At 50.1% G+C, this 15,057-nt stretch overlaps 1 protein-coding gene across 7 annotated transcripts in view; it reads right to left on the reverse strand.

Moving 5' to 3' along the window:
- Atp6v1c2 (ATPase H+ transporting V1 subunit C2) overlaps positions 1 to 15,057 on the reverse strand; it is a 41,263-nt gene that overhangs the window by 8,481 nt on the left and 17,725 nt on the right. For 3 of the 7 annotated variants that reach the window (XR_007830499.1, XM_051143770.1, XM_051143737.1), the window contains exons 5-9: positions 14,288 to 14,317; positions 7,448 to 7,542; positions 4,428 to 4,555; positions 1,359 to 1,457; positions 823 to 891 (exon numbers count right to left, since the gene is read on the reverse strand). Coding sequence is in view for 6 of the 7 variants with exons in the window: in XM_051143770.1 (XP_050999727.1) it covers positions 823 to 891; positions 1,359 to 1,457; positions 4,428 to 4,555; positions 7,448 to 7,542; positions 14,288 to 14,317 (421 nt within the window). In the remaining variant the exon portion in view is untranslated. The remainder of the gene's footprint in view (positions 1 to 822; positions 892 to 1,358; positions 1,458 to 4,427; positions 4,556 to 7,447; positions 7,543 to 14,287; positions 14,318 to 15,057) is intronic. The other 4 variants (XM_051143777.1, XM_051143762.1, XM_051143753.1 and 1 more) reach the window with 3 other exon arrangements.

The raw sequence follows: 15,057 nt of genomic DNA on the forward strand, positions 1-15,057 counted from the left end.
TGTCTCTCTCTCTCTCTCTCTCTCTCTCTCTCTCTCTCTCTCTCTCTCTCTCTCTCTCTCTCTCTGTGTGTGTGTGTGTGTGTGTGTGTGTGTGTGTGTGTGTGTGTGTGTGTGTACCTGCCTTTTGCCTGCCTATGGATCAGGATGTAGCTCTGAGTACATGTAGCCCCAGCATTGTGTGTATCACTACATTCCCTGCCAGGATGAAAATGGGCTAAGTCTCTGAAACCATAAGCAAGGTCGCAGTTACGTGCTTTCCTTTATAAGAGTTATCCTAGTCATGGTGCCTCTTCACAGCAGTAGAACAGTGACTAAGACACCTGCACACAACTAATGTATTGCCCATTCTCAAAGTGAGCTCTTGTGTATGTAGTGAGTTGCTAGTTTTCATAGCAGACACAGGTCAACCCAGTCCTACCCATCATTTTGCAGTGCCCACTTGATGTTCTTGTTCTGATCACACTGAGACTGTCCTCCCTGCTCTGACTCTGTTGCCAGCCCCTGGACTCTGTCCAGACATTTGTGGAACAACCTCTGCACCCACCCTCTTAGGTGAAGCAGAATGGATGTTAAGTAGAGCACACAGAGAACACAAGGGTGGGGGAGCGGGGCTCTGCTGATGCAGCCAGAACAACCTTCCCAGAGGAAGGGCAGGGAACTGGAGCTTTGAAACACAGTGGAAAACAGGAATACCCCAAGGTGCCAAGAAGGAATTCCAGGTCACAGGGACTCAGGTATGAGGCTGTGAGAAGCCCTGCCCTTGGCACATGTCTGGTGCACATTCCCCTCTGGGGACATAGACTAAGCTGAGGTCTCACTTACTTGGTTGACCGAGGGACCACCATGTCCGATAGGGACTCATATGTCTTTTGCCATTGTGCATAGCTTGACCTGTGAGGACACAGAACTGTTGAGTGCACCTTCTCCTGAAGACTGAAAGTCAAGAGATAGAACCAGGGAGTGTCCCTAGCATCCCCAAAAGTCTTGATATAGCCCAGTGCCATGCTGAGCCCAGTCTGCATGCAAGGGCCCCAGGACTTCCCAGAAGGTCCTCAGGTATCAGTGTGTTTGAGGCTCACTAGTAATTTTCTGATCATGGCCCGGGTGACCAGGTGAAAGGCCTTCCTAGCCTCAGGTCAAAGGAGAGCTTGCAAGCTTTTTGTGAGCATAACAGAGATGCTGAATAAACATTCTGTCACTGCTACCATCTCCCTGCTTCTGTGTCCATGGAGACACTGGCCCTCCATAGGTCCTATGCAGGAATATCTGCTGATCTGGGGCAAGCAGGACACAAGGGGCCCACTCACTCTCTCCTGAGCAGGGCACCCCACTGCCCCACCGCCTTCCTATCTACATACTTGGGGACAATGACCAGTAGGGTTATGAGGTATTCAGAATCAAGGACGAAGTCTTCCTTGCTGACAATATCGCTCAGTGTCCGAGTGAAGAGGTTCCCCCTGGAAGGCAGAGGGACAACGGGTAAGACCAGCAGAGAGAGGATCACCCACCCACATGTCCTATCGTGTCCAGACAAACAGCAGGATATGGAGCAGGCTTGGGGCAGTCTTGGAGCCCAGTCTTCCAGAGCTATTGCCTCTTCCCTGGGGACAGGGTGAGAGGGAAGGGTGGCTGGCAAAGCCACTGCAGCTATCACCTGTCACTCAAGGGGCTGCTGCATCCAACACCTCAGTGACCTGCACTTCCCCCAAAAACCAACCCCAGTGCTGGGAGGAGTCCTCAGGTGGCAGGCAGCTGAAGTTATTCAAGTATCAAGACAGCAGCCAGGTCTCCTAGTTGCAAGGCACAGATAGGCCTAGATAGAGCTAACTCCGTGTCACTTTACACTGTTTGGTCCAGCAGCTGGGGACACTCACCTGAAATAGCTTTGTCTATGCTACCAGCCCTGGCTGGGATGAAGAACATGGCATTATCACTATACAGCCACATGGGCAGATGTGGATACCAAGACAGGGTGGATTTCCAGACTGCAGAGTCCTAGCCAGAGAACGCAGAGAGCATGGGGCCACAGTGCTAGGCACAGAGCCAAAGACAAAGCCTCAATAGCAGGTGAGAGACCCCATCCCACAAGTGCTTCTCCTCCCTTGCCCTTAAGACCACCATGTGGTCATGGACCATGCTAATGGATCCCCTCAGAGGCATGCCAGGCAGGGCTACTCTGTCACCACAGCATGCACACTAGCTTGCCAGGAGACTTATCTCTGGATTATAGTACGCCCAGGCCAAAACAACAAACCCACAGGTTTGCTGAATGAGTAACTGTGACTTTTCAAGAGTAAAAACTGTCTCATTTTGCTTTAGATCTAGAAGGCCTGAGAACATTGTGGGTGGTTTAAAATGTAAAAGAATAAGCAGAAGGCAGCCGACATGTTTGGTGAGGAGAAATCAGAGACTATATGGAAGAAGAGGTTAGCCCAGTATCCCCACCGCCACCCCTCCTTTTCTTCCTTCCTTCCTTTCTTTCTCCCCCCCCCCCTTTTTGACAGAGTTTCTCTATGTAATAGCCTGGCTGTCTTGGGCTTTGTAGACCCGGTTGGCCTTGAACTCACAGAGATCTGCCTGCCTTTGCCTCCTTAGTGGTGCTGGGATTAAAGGCATGCGCCACCACGCCTGGCTTCACAGTTCTCTTTCTAAGTACACTTTTTATTTATTTGCTTTGTGGTGTGTGTGTGTGTGTGTGTGTGTGTGTGTGTGTGTGTGTGTGTGTGTGTGTGTGTGTGTGTGTGTTCCCTACATACCACAGCACATTTGTGGCGGTCAGAAGACAGCTTGTGGAAGTCAATTCTCTTTTTCTACCAGGTGGGATCCAGGATTGAACTCATCATCACTCATGTGGTAAGTACCTTTACTCACTGATGCATCTTGCCAGCTGCCGAACTGCTTATGACTTGGTGGTGGTGAAGTGAGCGAGTGGCCCACCATAGTCTGGACCCCAGGTTCAGGAGGGAACAACCTCAAGGCAGATAGTGTCCACCTTTCTCCTATCCAGCCCTGCTCATGACTTTCTAACCATGGATGGACAGTAGCTTTAACACCCTTCTGTTTGCATTTGAGACTGTTTTGGACACTTGAGTGTTTCATTGGGATATGAGCTCTCTTGGAGGTGGGACGCAAGTCGAAGCAGGAACCCACTGGCTTCCTACAGTGCTCACACAAAAGCTGCAGATATGCTTACATGGCAGGTTTACTCTGTGTTGTGGCTGTGGCCGAAGCCATGATGTCAGGTATGGGACTTTCCATTTAAGGGATCATGCTGATGCTTAGAACTTTTCTGAGGGGCTGGAGAGATGGCTCAGAGGTTAAGAGCACTGGTTGCTCTTCCAGAGGCTCTGAGCTCAATTCCCAGCAACCACATGGTAGTTTATAACCATCTATTAAGAGATCTGCTGATGCCGGGCATGGTGGCACACGCCTTTAATCCCAGCACTCGGGAGGTAGAGGCAGGTGGAGCTCTGTGAATTCGAGGCCAACTTGGTCTACCAAGCAAGTCCAGAACAGCCAAGGCTACACAGAGAAACCCTGTCTTGGAAAAGAGAGAGAGACAGAGAGAGAGAGAGAGAGAGAGAGAGAGAGAGAGAGACAGACAGACAGACAGACAGACAGACAGACAGACAGACAGACAGACAGACAGAGAAACAGAGAGACACAGAGCGAGATCTGGTGACCTCTTCTGGCCTGCGGGTATACATACAGGCAGAACACCGTACATAATAAATACATCTTTTTTTAAACTTCCATATTTTGGAGCACTTTTCATTTTGAATTTTTAAACTGAAATGGTCAACTTTTGTTTTCATTTTCTTTTGCAACTACCAAATCTGGCCTAGGGAACCCCTTAAGAAAGAAGCTTAATTGGAGGTACCAAACAGAGGTAGAACATCTGGCTCTGAGCTTCTGGGTCCCTCTGCTTTCCTGGACTCAGACTCAGGATCTGGAGACAAAAACTGAGCTCCCCATGCTAACTTGCCCTGTTCATCCGTCCCTCTCACATAGGAGCTTACATGGCTTCTCCCAGGGCACTCACCGCTGCCCCCCCCCCCCCGGTCCCCCGCAGCCCCAAAATAGTCCCTGCCATGATGGTCCTGAGCTTGCTCTTCTCCTGATTCCACCACCATTCTCACCCTAAGGCCAGCAGACAGGTCCTGTGACCTGAGTCCCTGTAGCTGTGACATAAACTGAGTAAGGAGTGGGGAAAGAAAGAAGGTACCAGCTGCAGAAACCTCAGGCTCCTCTGCGTTCACAGGCAGGGGCAGCCTCCCTACCTGGTTGGGCTCTGTTCATCCGCTCCAGGTTCCTAGTGCACAAGCTCCATCTGTCCCTCTGGTTGGAAAGCCACAGGCAAGGGGATTCTCCCCACGCCCCCGACCCTCAGATACACGCACAGAGAGTGCAGCAGGCACAGTACGCACGTGCATTTCTTTTCCAAGTTCTCCAGGTTTGCCTTCAGAACACTGTAGGCAGCTGTGCGGGACTTCAGGTCCGTCTCGATTTGTGCCAGTTGCTGGGAGGGAGAGGCAGGAGAAATGCTTCTAGTGACCTTGAGGAGTTAGTGAAACCCTTCAAAATCTCACAAAGCATCCTTGGGACACTTAACAACAGTGATCAAGCCAGCCACAAGATGAGCTCATTCCTGTAATTCCAACACTTGGGAGGCAGGAAGATCAGCTCACGACCATTCCTAGCTACAGAGCTAATTTGAGGCCTAGGCTACATGAAATCCTGTCTTAGGATAAAGAAAGAAACAAAGAAAGAAAAACAAAAAAGAAAAGAAAAAAAAAAAAAGCAACCTGCTACTCACCAGGCTGGTCCTATCTGCCTCCCTCTTGACTCTCCCAACCCAGCCAGCACCCAGCCCTCACAGTCAGTCTCCACACGGGAAATTGAATGGGCACAAAGCCTCACTTTGCAGGTGCTGAGGTACCAGCCACACAGCATGCCCAGTGCCATACACTAGCGTGGGGGCTCCTTCCCAGCAAGCAATGCTGAACTGCCAGGGCCCGTGTCCACTTTCCTTGGCTCTGCTGGAGGGCAGCCAAAGACCTATCCTGATTTCCAAGGTAACTTTCCACCTTCAGCGTCCCAGGCATCCACCTCTCCAGGCTTGATGCAGGCCTCCTCCTAACCTGCAGGGGCACAATACCTGCGCACCTCTGTTCCCCACCTCAGGTTCCCCAGCTACCTAACAGGAAAGGAATGCTGTCTTTAAAAGAGCCCCAAGAACAGTTGGCCACAGCGAAGAGCAGTCAGTCCAAGGAGGTAAATAAGCTCTGAGGCTAGAAGGCAGTGAGTGATTCAGAGCCACAGGGAGCCCCTCCCACAGGCTGCACTCTGTTCTGCCCTCCTAGAGCTCACAGCAGAGCTGGCCCTGCCAAGACACCACACGGCAGTGAACAACACCCAGTAGGCAAAACTGCAAACAGTTGGGTGTGGATATTTCATAATGTGTGGGTGCACTTGGCAGTGGCGGGTACTTCAGAACAGAGTACGTAGCATAGTGATTCTCAACCTGGGGGGTCACAACCCCTTTGGGGGTTGAATGACCCTTTCACAGGGGTCACATGTCAGATATCGCACGTATCAGATATTTACATCACAATTCATAACAGTAGCACAATTACAGTTATAAAGTAGCAATGAAGATAACTTTATGGCTGTGGGGGGCGGGTCGCCACAACAAGAGGAGTTATATTAAAGTGTTGCTGCATTAGAAAGTTTGAGAAACGCTGCTGAAGCCTTAACACACAAGTCATTTTTGGCCATCCCCTTGTGTCAGTTTGGCAGTGTTGGTGCCCAACAGTATGTGTCTATGCTATTGGGCAGTGCGCAGTTCTGATTGAGGAGATGTTGTGAGTCATGAGATGGAGCCCACAACACTGCGGAAGTTCTGAGTTTCAATACTCAGAATAGATATCCAAAGAGGAGGGTCCTCTCTGAACCTCAGGCACTGGTCACCGTTACAGAGGAAAAGAGAACAGGCGGTGAAACAGTCGCAGATCTTCAGTGTCCCTGTCTTTACATTGATTATGCTGATAAGATTTATCTTTTCCTTACATTTTAAAAACATTTTCCTTTGAAGCAATTATAGATTCCCAGCTCATTATAAGAATGCTCCACAGAGATCCATGTGCCTTGTGGAGCTTTCTTCACTGGGACATCCTACTGCAGATGCACACTGGGCTACACAGGCTGCACAGCTACACTGCACACTTGGATCACACCACACGCCACACTTACGGGGTGGCCACACCATGTGACTACAGGACAATGTGCTATACAAACCGAACAAAGCCCTAAACCGCCACCTCAGGAGAACAAGGAGAGGCTGGGGGTAAGACCCCTGCTCCTGGGACAACGTGGACTGAAGAACTAATCTCCTGCAGCCTCTGTCTTACCATGTAGCTCGTTCCCCGTGCTGGAGAGCAGAGCCATGCACACAGCACAACGTGTGGGATGTGATCTCTGACCCATATCCCTTCCCAGTCTGATCCTTCAACAGCTGTGCATTCGGGAACCCCGGTTCAGAGGGGAGCCAGTTCTCCTCCATGACACCTACTCTCTGACTCCCGGAAGCCAGGTCTAGTGTCCCTGGGACTCAAAATCCCAAGTTGGCATGCCCAACCTCACAAAAATCTGTGTCCTTTGCCTCAGTGGGGCTCTCCTGGAAGCCACACTTGGCACAAAGTCCTGGGCTGCCCCTGCTAGAAGCACCTTTGAAAACCTCTGCCTGATCGATCCAGAAGGGGATTTAAGCCCAAGCAGCCACACCCAGATTCCCAAGAGACTCGAAGGAGTGAAGGATTCAAAGCCCCCCTTCCTGCCCTGCCCTGCCTACTGACTGCCCTCAGGGAAGCCTGGCTATTCACTCAGAGAACAGGGCAGCTCTGTTCAGAGTAGAGCTGGGATCTCCCCAGCCATGGGGCCAGCCAGAGACATGACTTGGAAGGGCTTCTGTATGTATCAGCAACAGGGCAGGACAGTCAACCCTCACCCATGGTGAAGGCACATAGACGCCACCTTAGCTATGGGATGCCCACAATGTCCCTGCAGACCCCTCTGCTATGGGGCTTGTACACAGCGTGAACGAGCTGGAAACCATGGCTTGGCAGACAGCCCCTTGTCATGGGATTGATTTGTTGTTGTCACAAGACACTTAGGGGATGAGTTGGCACAATGTGACAGAGAGGTGGGGCTACTCAGCCAAACTGTCTTCTAAGGCAGTGCAGTTTCCCGAGGGAGCCAGGCCTGGTGCCCAAGGCCTGTAATTCCAGCTACTAAGAAGGCTGCAGCAGAAGGAGCATGGTAAGAGGAGACCTGCCCAGGGTAACTCAAAGGGCTAACATCCCAAGCCTTTGCCTTGCACCTTGTCAGAGTCCCAACTCCACGCATATCATCTCAGATGGTCGGCTGTCTCCAAGCAGACTCTCCTCACCTTGGCCAGTGTGTCCACCACATTCACCAGTGGCTGCTTGGCAGGATATTTGGCCATGTCCCACTCGAAGTGCGTCACAAAGGATGTCAAGTCAACTGGAAGAACAAAGACAGCAGTGAACACAGCCCACCTGCCTCCAAGACTAAGACTTGAATCCAGAACCATGCCAAGCTGAGACAAACTGAGCTTGCTGCTCACACCAAAGCAGTTAGGGAGAAGTTGAAGAACAGGCTCTGAAGAGCAGGCGCTTCACGAGGAAACAGTTCAGAGCCCGTGGGAGGCATCAGCTTGCCATCAAAACACTCCAAAGCAATGTAGCAGGCAATCTGTGACCCCCAAGTCTCCCCTCTGCAGCTTCCATCAGTAATTTCTCCACCTTCCATGGTTGCTTGGCCTACCCTCCCCAGCTAGGTCACCACTCTGTTTTGAGGCACCCCAAAGGCCCACCAGAAAGCATCAAACCAGCCCCCCAAACCACACAGCCATGGCCTGTCACAGGTACCACCTGCTTGTGGGATAGTCTCCCTGCTTCTTGAGCCCCAACAAGAGCAAGTCAATGTTAACCCACACCATCCACTTTAAGGAAGACCTCCCATAGCTCAGCCACACACTGGAACCTGCTGTGACTGGCTTTCCCACCTGGAGCCATGGGCATCATTTAGTGCATGCCTGTTGCATTTTCCTCAAAGCTGTGAACAAATTTCACTGCAAAGAAGGATGTTCCTGCCTACCCTAGCCAGCTGTGCAGTGGAGGAATGGAAGGAGCTGTTGGTGGTTCAATCGAACTGACATATTTTTGTCCAAGGAACCTGGTTGATTGAGATATTTAGGGATGTTTTGTTTTGTTTTGTTTTGTGTGTGTTGAGACAGACTCTCACTGTGTATCTCTAGCTGCCTGGAATCCACTATGTGGACCAGGCTGGCCTTGAACACAGACATTTGCTTGTCTCTGCTTCCCATTGAGCCACCATGCTCAGCTGTGATACTTAATTTTAACTGTTAACTGACAACTATCTAGAATCACCTGGGACGAGCATCCGTCGGGGACTGTCTGGATCAGGCTGGCCTGTGAGCATGTCATTAGGATATCATCTTGGTTAAGTAATTGATGTGGGAAGACCCAGTCCACTGTGGGCAGTACCATTTCCTTGGCTGGGCTCCTGCACTGCATAAGCATGGAGAGGGAATTGAACATAAGCAATATGCACGAATGCTTTTCTCTTTGCTCTTGACTGTGGATATGCCTGGACTTTCCTTCAGCGATGCACTGTGACCTTTAATTGTCAAGACAATAAATCCTTTCTCTCTTAAGGGTGCTTTTGTCAATATTTTTATTATCATAAATGAAACTAGGACACTGGTTTAAGTCCCAGACCCCAAGCAAGAGAGAAAATAAGTCAGTGTTCCTACCTGAGAAAGCGGTCAGACCACTCACGTCTTAAGGGCATGCTTGGTTGATTTTGAGACAGGGTCTTGCTATATAGTACTAGCTAGTCTAGGACTCACTATGTAGACCAGGCTGCACTCGGACTCACAGAGATCCACCTGCCTCTGCCTTCCATATGGTGAAACTAAAGGTGTGTGCCACCACATTTGGCCTAAGGGATTAATTACTCTTATACTCTACCCATCCGGAGAGTGCTAGAGGGGCATGTTACTTCTGCCCCCTTCCTGTTCTTTCCTTCCTTCTTTATTTCTTTACTTCCCTTTACTTATTTAGTTCTTTGACACGGTGATCTCTTTGTGTGGGCCAGGCTGGCCTTGAACTCCTGTGTTCAAGCTATCCTCCTGTCCCAGTCTCCCAAGTAACTGGAATGACAGATGTGCCACATCACTCTTTCCTAGGTGGAATTTCCCACCACAGGATCTGTACATGCCAGCCCTTCCCTGTGGATGCTTGTCCTTACGCACATGAAACGAATCTGTCATCATCCTGAAAGCAGTCATCTTTCCCTGTATGGAGTCTGCTCCCTGCTCTTGGGAATCCAGGGCAGACACCCTTCCTCCCACCCTCAAGTGCCAGGGATAAGTGTGCTGGGGATAGGTAGGTAAGCACTAATGAGGGGATTTCCTCAGATTCCTAGGGAAGCCACCATGGCTACACTTGGACAGGGACCCTGAAGAAGCTGACAGACAGAGGCTGCTCAGTGTGGTTTTGAGAATATGAAGGGTCCGAAGGACTGATTTTCACATGGGAGGGGAGTGTTAGGAGTCAAGATGAAACTCCTGGAGCAAGGAGGTAAGCAGGAGGCAGGTAGGCAGGCAGGCCAGGTGTGAGGTGGCACCTATAACTTCATGCCTGGAACTGTCATGGAGAAGTAGGACAGGAATTCAATGTGGGAGACTCCATGTTGGGAGTGGACAGAAGCCAGCTGGGACGTGGGAGAGGAGAAAGCTGAGAGGGCCAAGAGAAGCTCTGAGAGTCGGAAAGAAGGAACAGACCCACTCACTCAGCAGGATGTAGGGCCAGTGACACACAGGACATGAAGTAAAGCGACACCCAGATTCCTAAGCTGGGTGGCTACGTAGAAGGAGGGACAGTCATTAACCTGGGAACCATGGAGCAATGGAAGGGAAGCGGCAGAGAGAGTGAATTCAGTTTGGGGCAAGCCCAGCTTTGATGAGTAGATGTACAAATCCCCAAGAAGAAGATGGAACCAAAGGAGATTCAAGAGGGAAGTGTCCCTAGGACTTAACAGTCAGGAATGCCTCAAAACAACAGTGATGATGGTGCCAGCCGAAAGAAGATGTGGACTTGCGGCTTACTTTGGGCTGGGATACATGAATCATCTCATCTGATTTACTCTTCAGCCCTATTAAGGGATGTCATTGTCTCATGAGGAAACTCCATCACAGAGTAAGTTATGTAAGCTCCATTGCAGAAGGAAGAAATGAAACAGAGCACCTAGCACCCTGCCCATCATGAAGGAAGGTCCTTGGTCCCTCTTTCCATCGTATCCAACTAAGGGTCCAGCTACGTGCAAGAGGAAAGAGGCTCTCTCTTCTGCCAGGCCCTTCACAAAATCCACACTCTTGATTTGTTTTCTGGAGTGGTTAGACTTGCCAGAGGCTGTGGAGAGAACCTATGTGTGACCACACTTTAACCGTACAGCCAGCACACTGATGTTAGAATTTACAGAACATCTTGGCCTGTGACAAGAGAATCTCTAAGGTGCTGGGGAGGTGGGGGTGGAGCACCTGATGGGATTCGTGCTCTTAAAAAGAGGACATCAGAGGGCTGGAGAGATGGCTCAGCAGTTTAGAGCACTGACTGTTCTTCCAGAGGACCCGGGTTCAATTCCCAGCACCCACATGGCAGCTCACAACTGTCTGTAACTCCTCTTCCAGGGGACCTGACACCTTCACATAGACACACATGCAGTCAAAACACCAATGCACATAACATGAAAATAAATAAATTATTTAAAAAAGAAAAGGGGAATAAAAGGGACAACAGAGAGCTCTGTCATGCTCGCTGTTTCCCTACATGCAACCGAGAACATGGACAGTGGCTCCCCATGGCTGCCCATAGCCAAGCAGAGTCCTCATTAGAGCCTGAATCCCCTGGCCAGGTGTGGTGGTGAATCCCCTGGCCAGGTGTGGTGGTGAATCCCTTGGCCAGGTGTGGTGGTGAATCCCCTGGCCAGGTGTGGTGATGAATCCGCTGGCCAGGTGTGGTGATGAATCCCCTGGCTAGGTGTGGTGGTGAATCCCCTGGCCAGGTGTGGTGGTGAATCCCCTGGCCAGGTGTGGTGTGAATGCCCTAGCCAGGTGTGGTGGTGCACAACCATAACCTCAACTCTCAGAAGGTTAAGGCAGGAGGCTCGCTTTGAATTTGAGCCTAGGCTGAACTACACTGAGTTCTAGGCCATAGAATGAGACTGTGCTGTGAAAGCCTCCCAGTGTGTGGGGTTTGAGGATGGTGGTCCAACTCGACTGACAGATATTAATATAGAGTTTAGCATCAGGACAAGTTTTGTCCTTGCTGTGACCCAAAAACTAAACAATGCCACATGAGACCTCCCTAGAGACAGTAATGCTAACTGTGGGAGGGCACTGGGCAAGAGAAAGAACTCCCCACTAGTTATCTCAAGCCTTTCCTGAAGGCGAGGGACCAGCAGGCAGGACAGATGTCACAGTGATGTGTCTTCTGGGGCACTACCTCCCCACCCTCCCTGTCACCTCCAGCATTCTGGAGCCCTCCCACCCAGGCCAAGTAGTGCCCAACGCCTCACCCCTTCTCCCAGCTACTCTGATCAGTCAATGCTAAGGTTGGATCTACTCTAATTGACCCTCTCCCTCCGTGTCTTCAGAGCCCATCACAGGACCCTACAGAACCACGCAGTCCATAGAATGTTCAAGATACGGACAGCTGTGCTCATCATAGCCAAGATGGCCATGGAGATTTACACTCTGGAGGCTGATTGGCAGAGACAGTTCAAAGCAAGCTCTGCTCTTTATGCCTTGTCACCACATCCGAGGCCTCCTTGGCTTTCACTCTTAGGAGGACACCTTCCACTGCGGGGTACAAGACACTCTAGATCTCTCTCCCCCCAGCCTATAAGCTCTCAGGGGTACCCAGTGGGCCCCTGGGCTGGGGCTGTACCCTCTTCTTCCTTGATCCTCTCCCATGCCTCCCACTTCAGTGCTAACTTTGGACACTAACCTTTCTCCAGATCACAACCTGAAAGTCCTTCCCTGTCTATCCCACGGGCAGGAATATTGTTCCAGAGTGGCCTCTGCCACCCCAGCACTCATGACCTTTCGACACACTCCCCACAGGCAGCTCCTCTTCAGCAACGATGATTTCATCTGAAAAACTGAGCCAAGGCCTTGCCAGCATACAGGACTGTGACTGCATGGGCGCAGTCCTGTCCTGGCTAGCCGGACAGGTCTTCCAGAGCCCAAGCCAGGCACGTGTGTGTCTGCTTCGCCTGATTCATTTGGGTCCAGGTCTTGGCCATGCTCCACACGCAGCTGGTGGCAAAGCCAAACAAAGCGAAAGCTACAGACCTAGAATGTGACTGCTGTCAAGTCCATGTACAAGTGAGCATAGCAAGGCCCAGAGAGTCGACCAGCCAAGCTTGGGTAGTGCATGGCCTGAGCAGGTCTGACCACTTCAGACTTTCATGATACAATGCCCCAAATCCCTCCCACAGGAGACAGGATTAAAATCCCATGTGCAGAACAACAAAGACCTCTAGGAAATTCTATCCCAATCTGAGAGTGTTCTGCGGAAGAAAAGGCTCCTGGGAGAGTCTGAGTTGAATTACGTTTAAAAGGTCTCTTGACCCTAGCTGGACTTTGTGGCAGGCGGTCAAGCTCAGGTGTATGGTTAGGGTTGGGCTGCTACAATAGGCACTGCCTCACTGTGCTGGTGGGCCTTTGGCAGAGCTGGTACACAGAGCATGCTCAGAAACAGCCTTGGAAGTGACTGGGACTAGCCCTCAGAGGCCAGGAGGTAATGACACATGCTAACCAAGCAACGAAGGCCAAGTTTCCTCTGTCTCTTAGTTTGCTGTCTCTTAGAAACTGTGTGCCCCTACCAGGGTGGGTGGCACACAGAACAATGCCGATAGTTAAGTGGCATCAACTTTGAAGTGAAAGCTAAGTATATGGGTTGTTTGTTTTCTGTGGTTTGTTTCATTTGGTGCAGCGTTAGTTGGGGCGGAACTCAGGGTCTGGCGCTTTGCTAGGCAAACACCGGTGATGAGCCCAGTCCCAACCCTGGAATGTATGGGCATTTTGATCAGCATTTGAGTGTATACTTAAATCCCAATTCTTCCTTCATCCTGAAGACCTTTCAAATCTTTTTTTTTTTAATTTATTTTTATTTTATATACATTGGTGTTTTGCCTATATGTGTGTCTGTGTGACGGTGTCAGATCTTGGAGTTACAAACAGTTGTGAGCTGCCTTGTGGTTGCTGGGAATTGAACCCAGGTCCTCTAGAAGAACAGTCAGTGTTCTTAACCACTAAGCAATCTCTCCAGCCTGACCTTTCAAATCTTAATGCAGAAAAGAAACTCCCCTGCCTGTCAGTCCCCTCAAGCCATCTGCTAGGGAACACAGTTGGAACTGGGTAGAGTCTTTTATTCTTAGGAGTTTTCATTCACTCTAAAATGACTTTCTTGGGCTGGGGATGTTGCTCTGCATAGCCTGGCATGCATAAAGCCCAGGGTTTCATCTCCAGCACCGCATGAACCATCAACCTGGCAGGGTGGTGCACACCTGACATCCCAGGAGTATCACAAAGACTGCCCTGAGCTACCTGTGGGCTTGAGGCCAGCCTTGGCCACATGATGCTGTCTCAGAAAGTAAAACGAAATACTACCACTTGCTCTTTCATTCTGCTTCTTACAGCAGATGAGAGAAAATACAAAGCGAGCAGTTCCTTCTCCTACACCAAGAGTGGCCTATTCTAGGAGACTCATGGTGCACATAAACCTCACTGAGGTGACATGAAGCAAGGCCTGCCACCTAAGCTGACATCCTTACAGAGCAGGTGGGACACCAGAGACAGGCTTTAAGACCAGACACATGACATGCGAAAGGATGCTGACGCCCACCCGGAGCCCCACAGAGCTGATACAATCCAATTTCCAGGTAACATGCAGGCTGCTCAGGGGAGGCGGAGGGGGACAGGGGGAGAGGGAGACAGAAATGGAACAACTGCGAACTGTACCATCTGAGTATCATGACCAGGCTCTAAAGTTGTTGCTTGAGAGACTGTTGAGGCCTGATCACTGTACCCCAACAACCAGCCTGAGGTCCTACCCTCCCAGAGACATGCAGGGGCACACTGAGCATGTGCACAGCAAACAAGACACACACAACCTACTCTTTAAACATTTCATCTTTTCCTTCAGACCTGAAACATAATATGAGACGGGGTTATTAGAACACAAAGACATGCAAATTCAGGCTCAGAATGGGGAAGAGTCAATATTTCCATTTGCCAATTTAAGCCAGTAAATTTAAAAGCCTTTTGATGTACCCAGGGTGGTGCGTGTGTGTGTGTGTGTGTGTGTGTGTGTGTGTGTGTGTGTGTGTGTGTGTGTGGTCATATATGTGCTACTTATCCCAAATGATATTTTGTAAATACGTATGCGCTCATTTTCAATATATAGACAGTCAAGGTTAATTTTCTCTACAGATATGGAAATATTTAATCCTAGAGTTTTCAAACTGCCCAGCTTTTATGTGTGTGTTTTGCTTCTATACATATTTTGAGACAGAGTCTTCCATAGCCCAGGCTGGCCTCAGACTAAGTATCTCAGGATGACCTTGACCACCCGGTCTCCCTGCCTCCACTTCGCTGTAGTAGGATTACATGTGTGCACCTCCTTGCCTGGACTTCAAAGTCTCTGAGTTATTACTACACATTTAAAACACAGCCCAGATGGCACGTGCACATTCAACAGCCAAAACAACGTTGGGTGGTATCTGAATATGTGTCAATCAGCAAAATTTTGGAATAAGAACCCTCAGCATGAAGTGTTTTTGACGCAGCCCTGCTGTCTCTGTTCAGAGGCAGTGCCCAGTGCATGCAGCCACTTCTCACACCTTGTTTGGAAAAAAAATGGTACGTGGGTGGAGGAGGTGTGTGAG

The sequence above is a fragment of the Acomys russatus genome, chromosome 1 (assembly GCF_903995435.1).
Source record: "Acomys russatus chromosome 1, mAcoRus1.1, whole genome shotgun sequence".
In the NCBI taxonomy this organism is placed as follows: domain Eukaryota; kingdom Metazoa; phylum Chordata; class Mammalia; order Rodentia; family Muridae; genus Acomys; species Acomys russatus.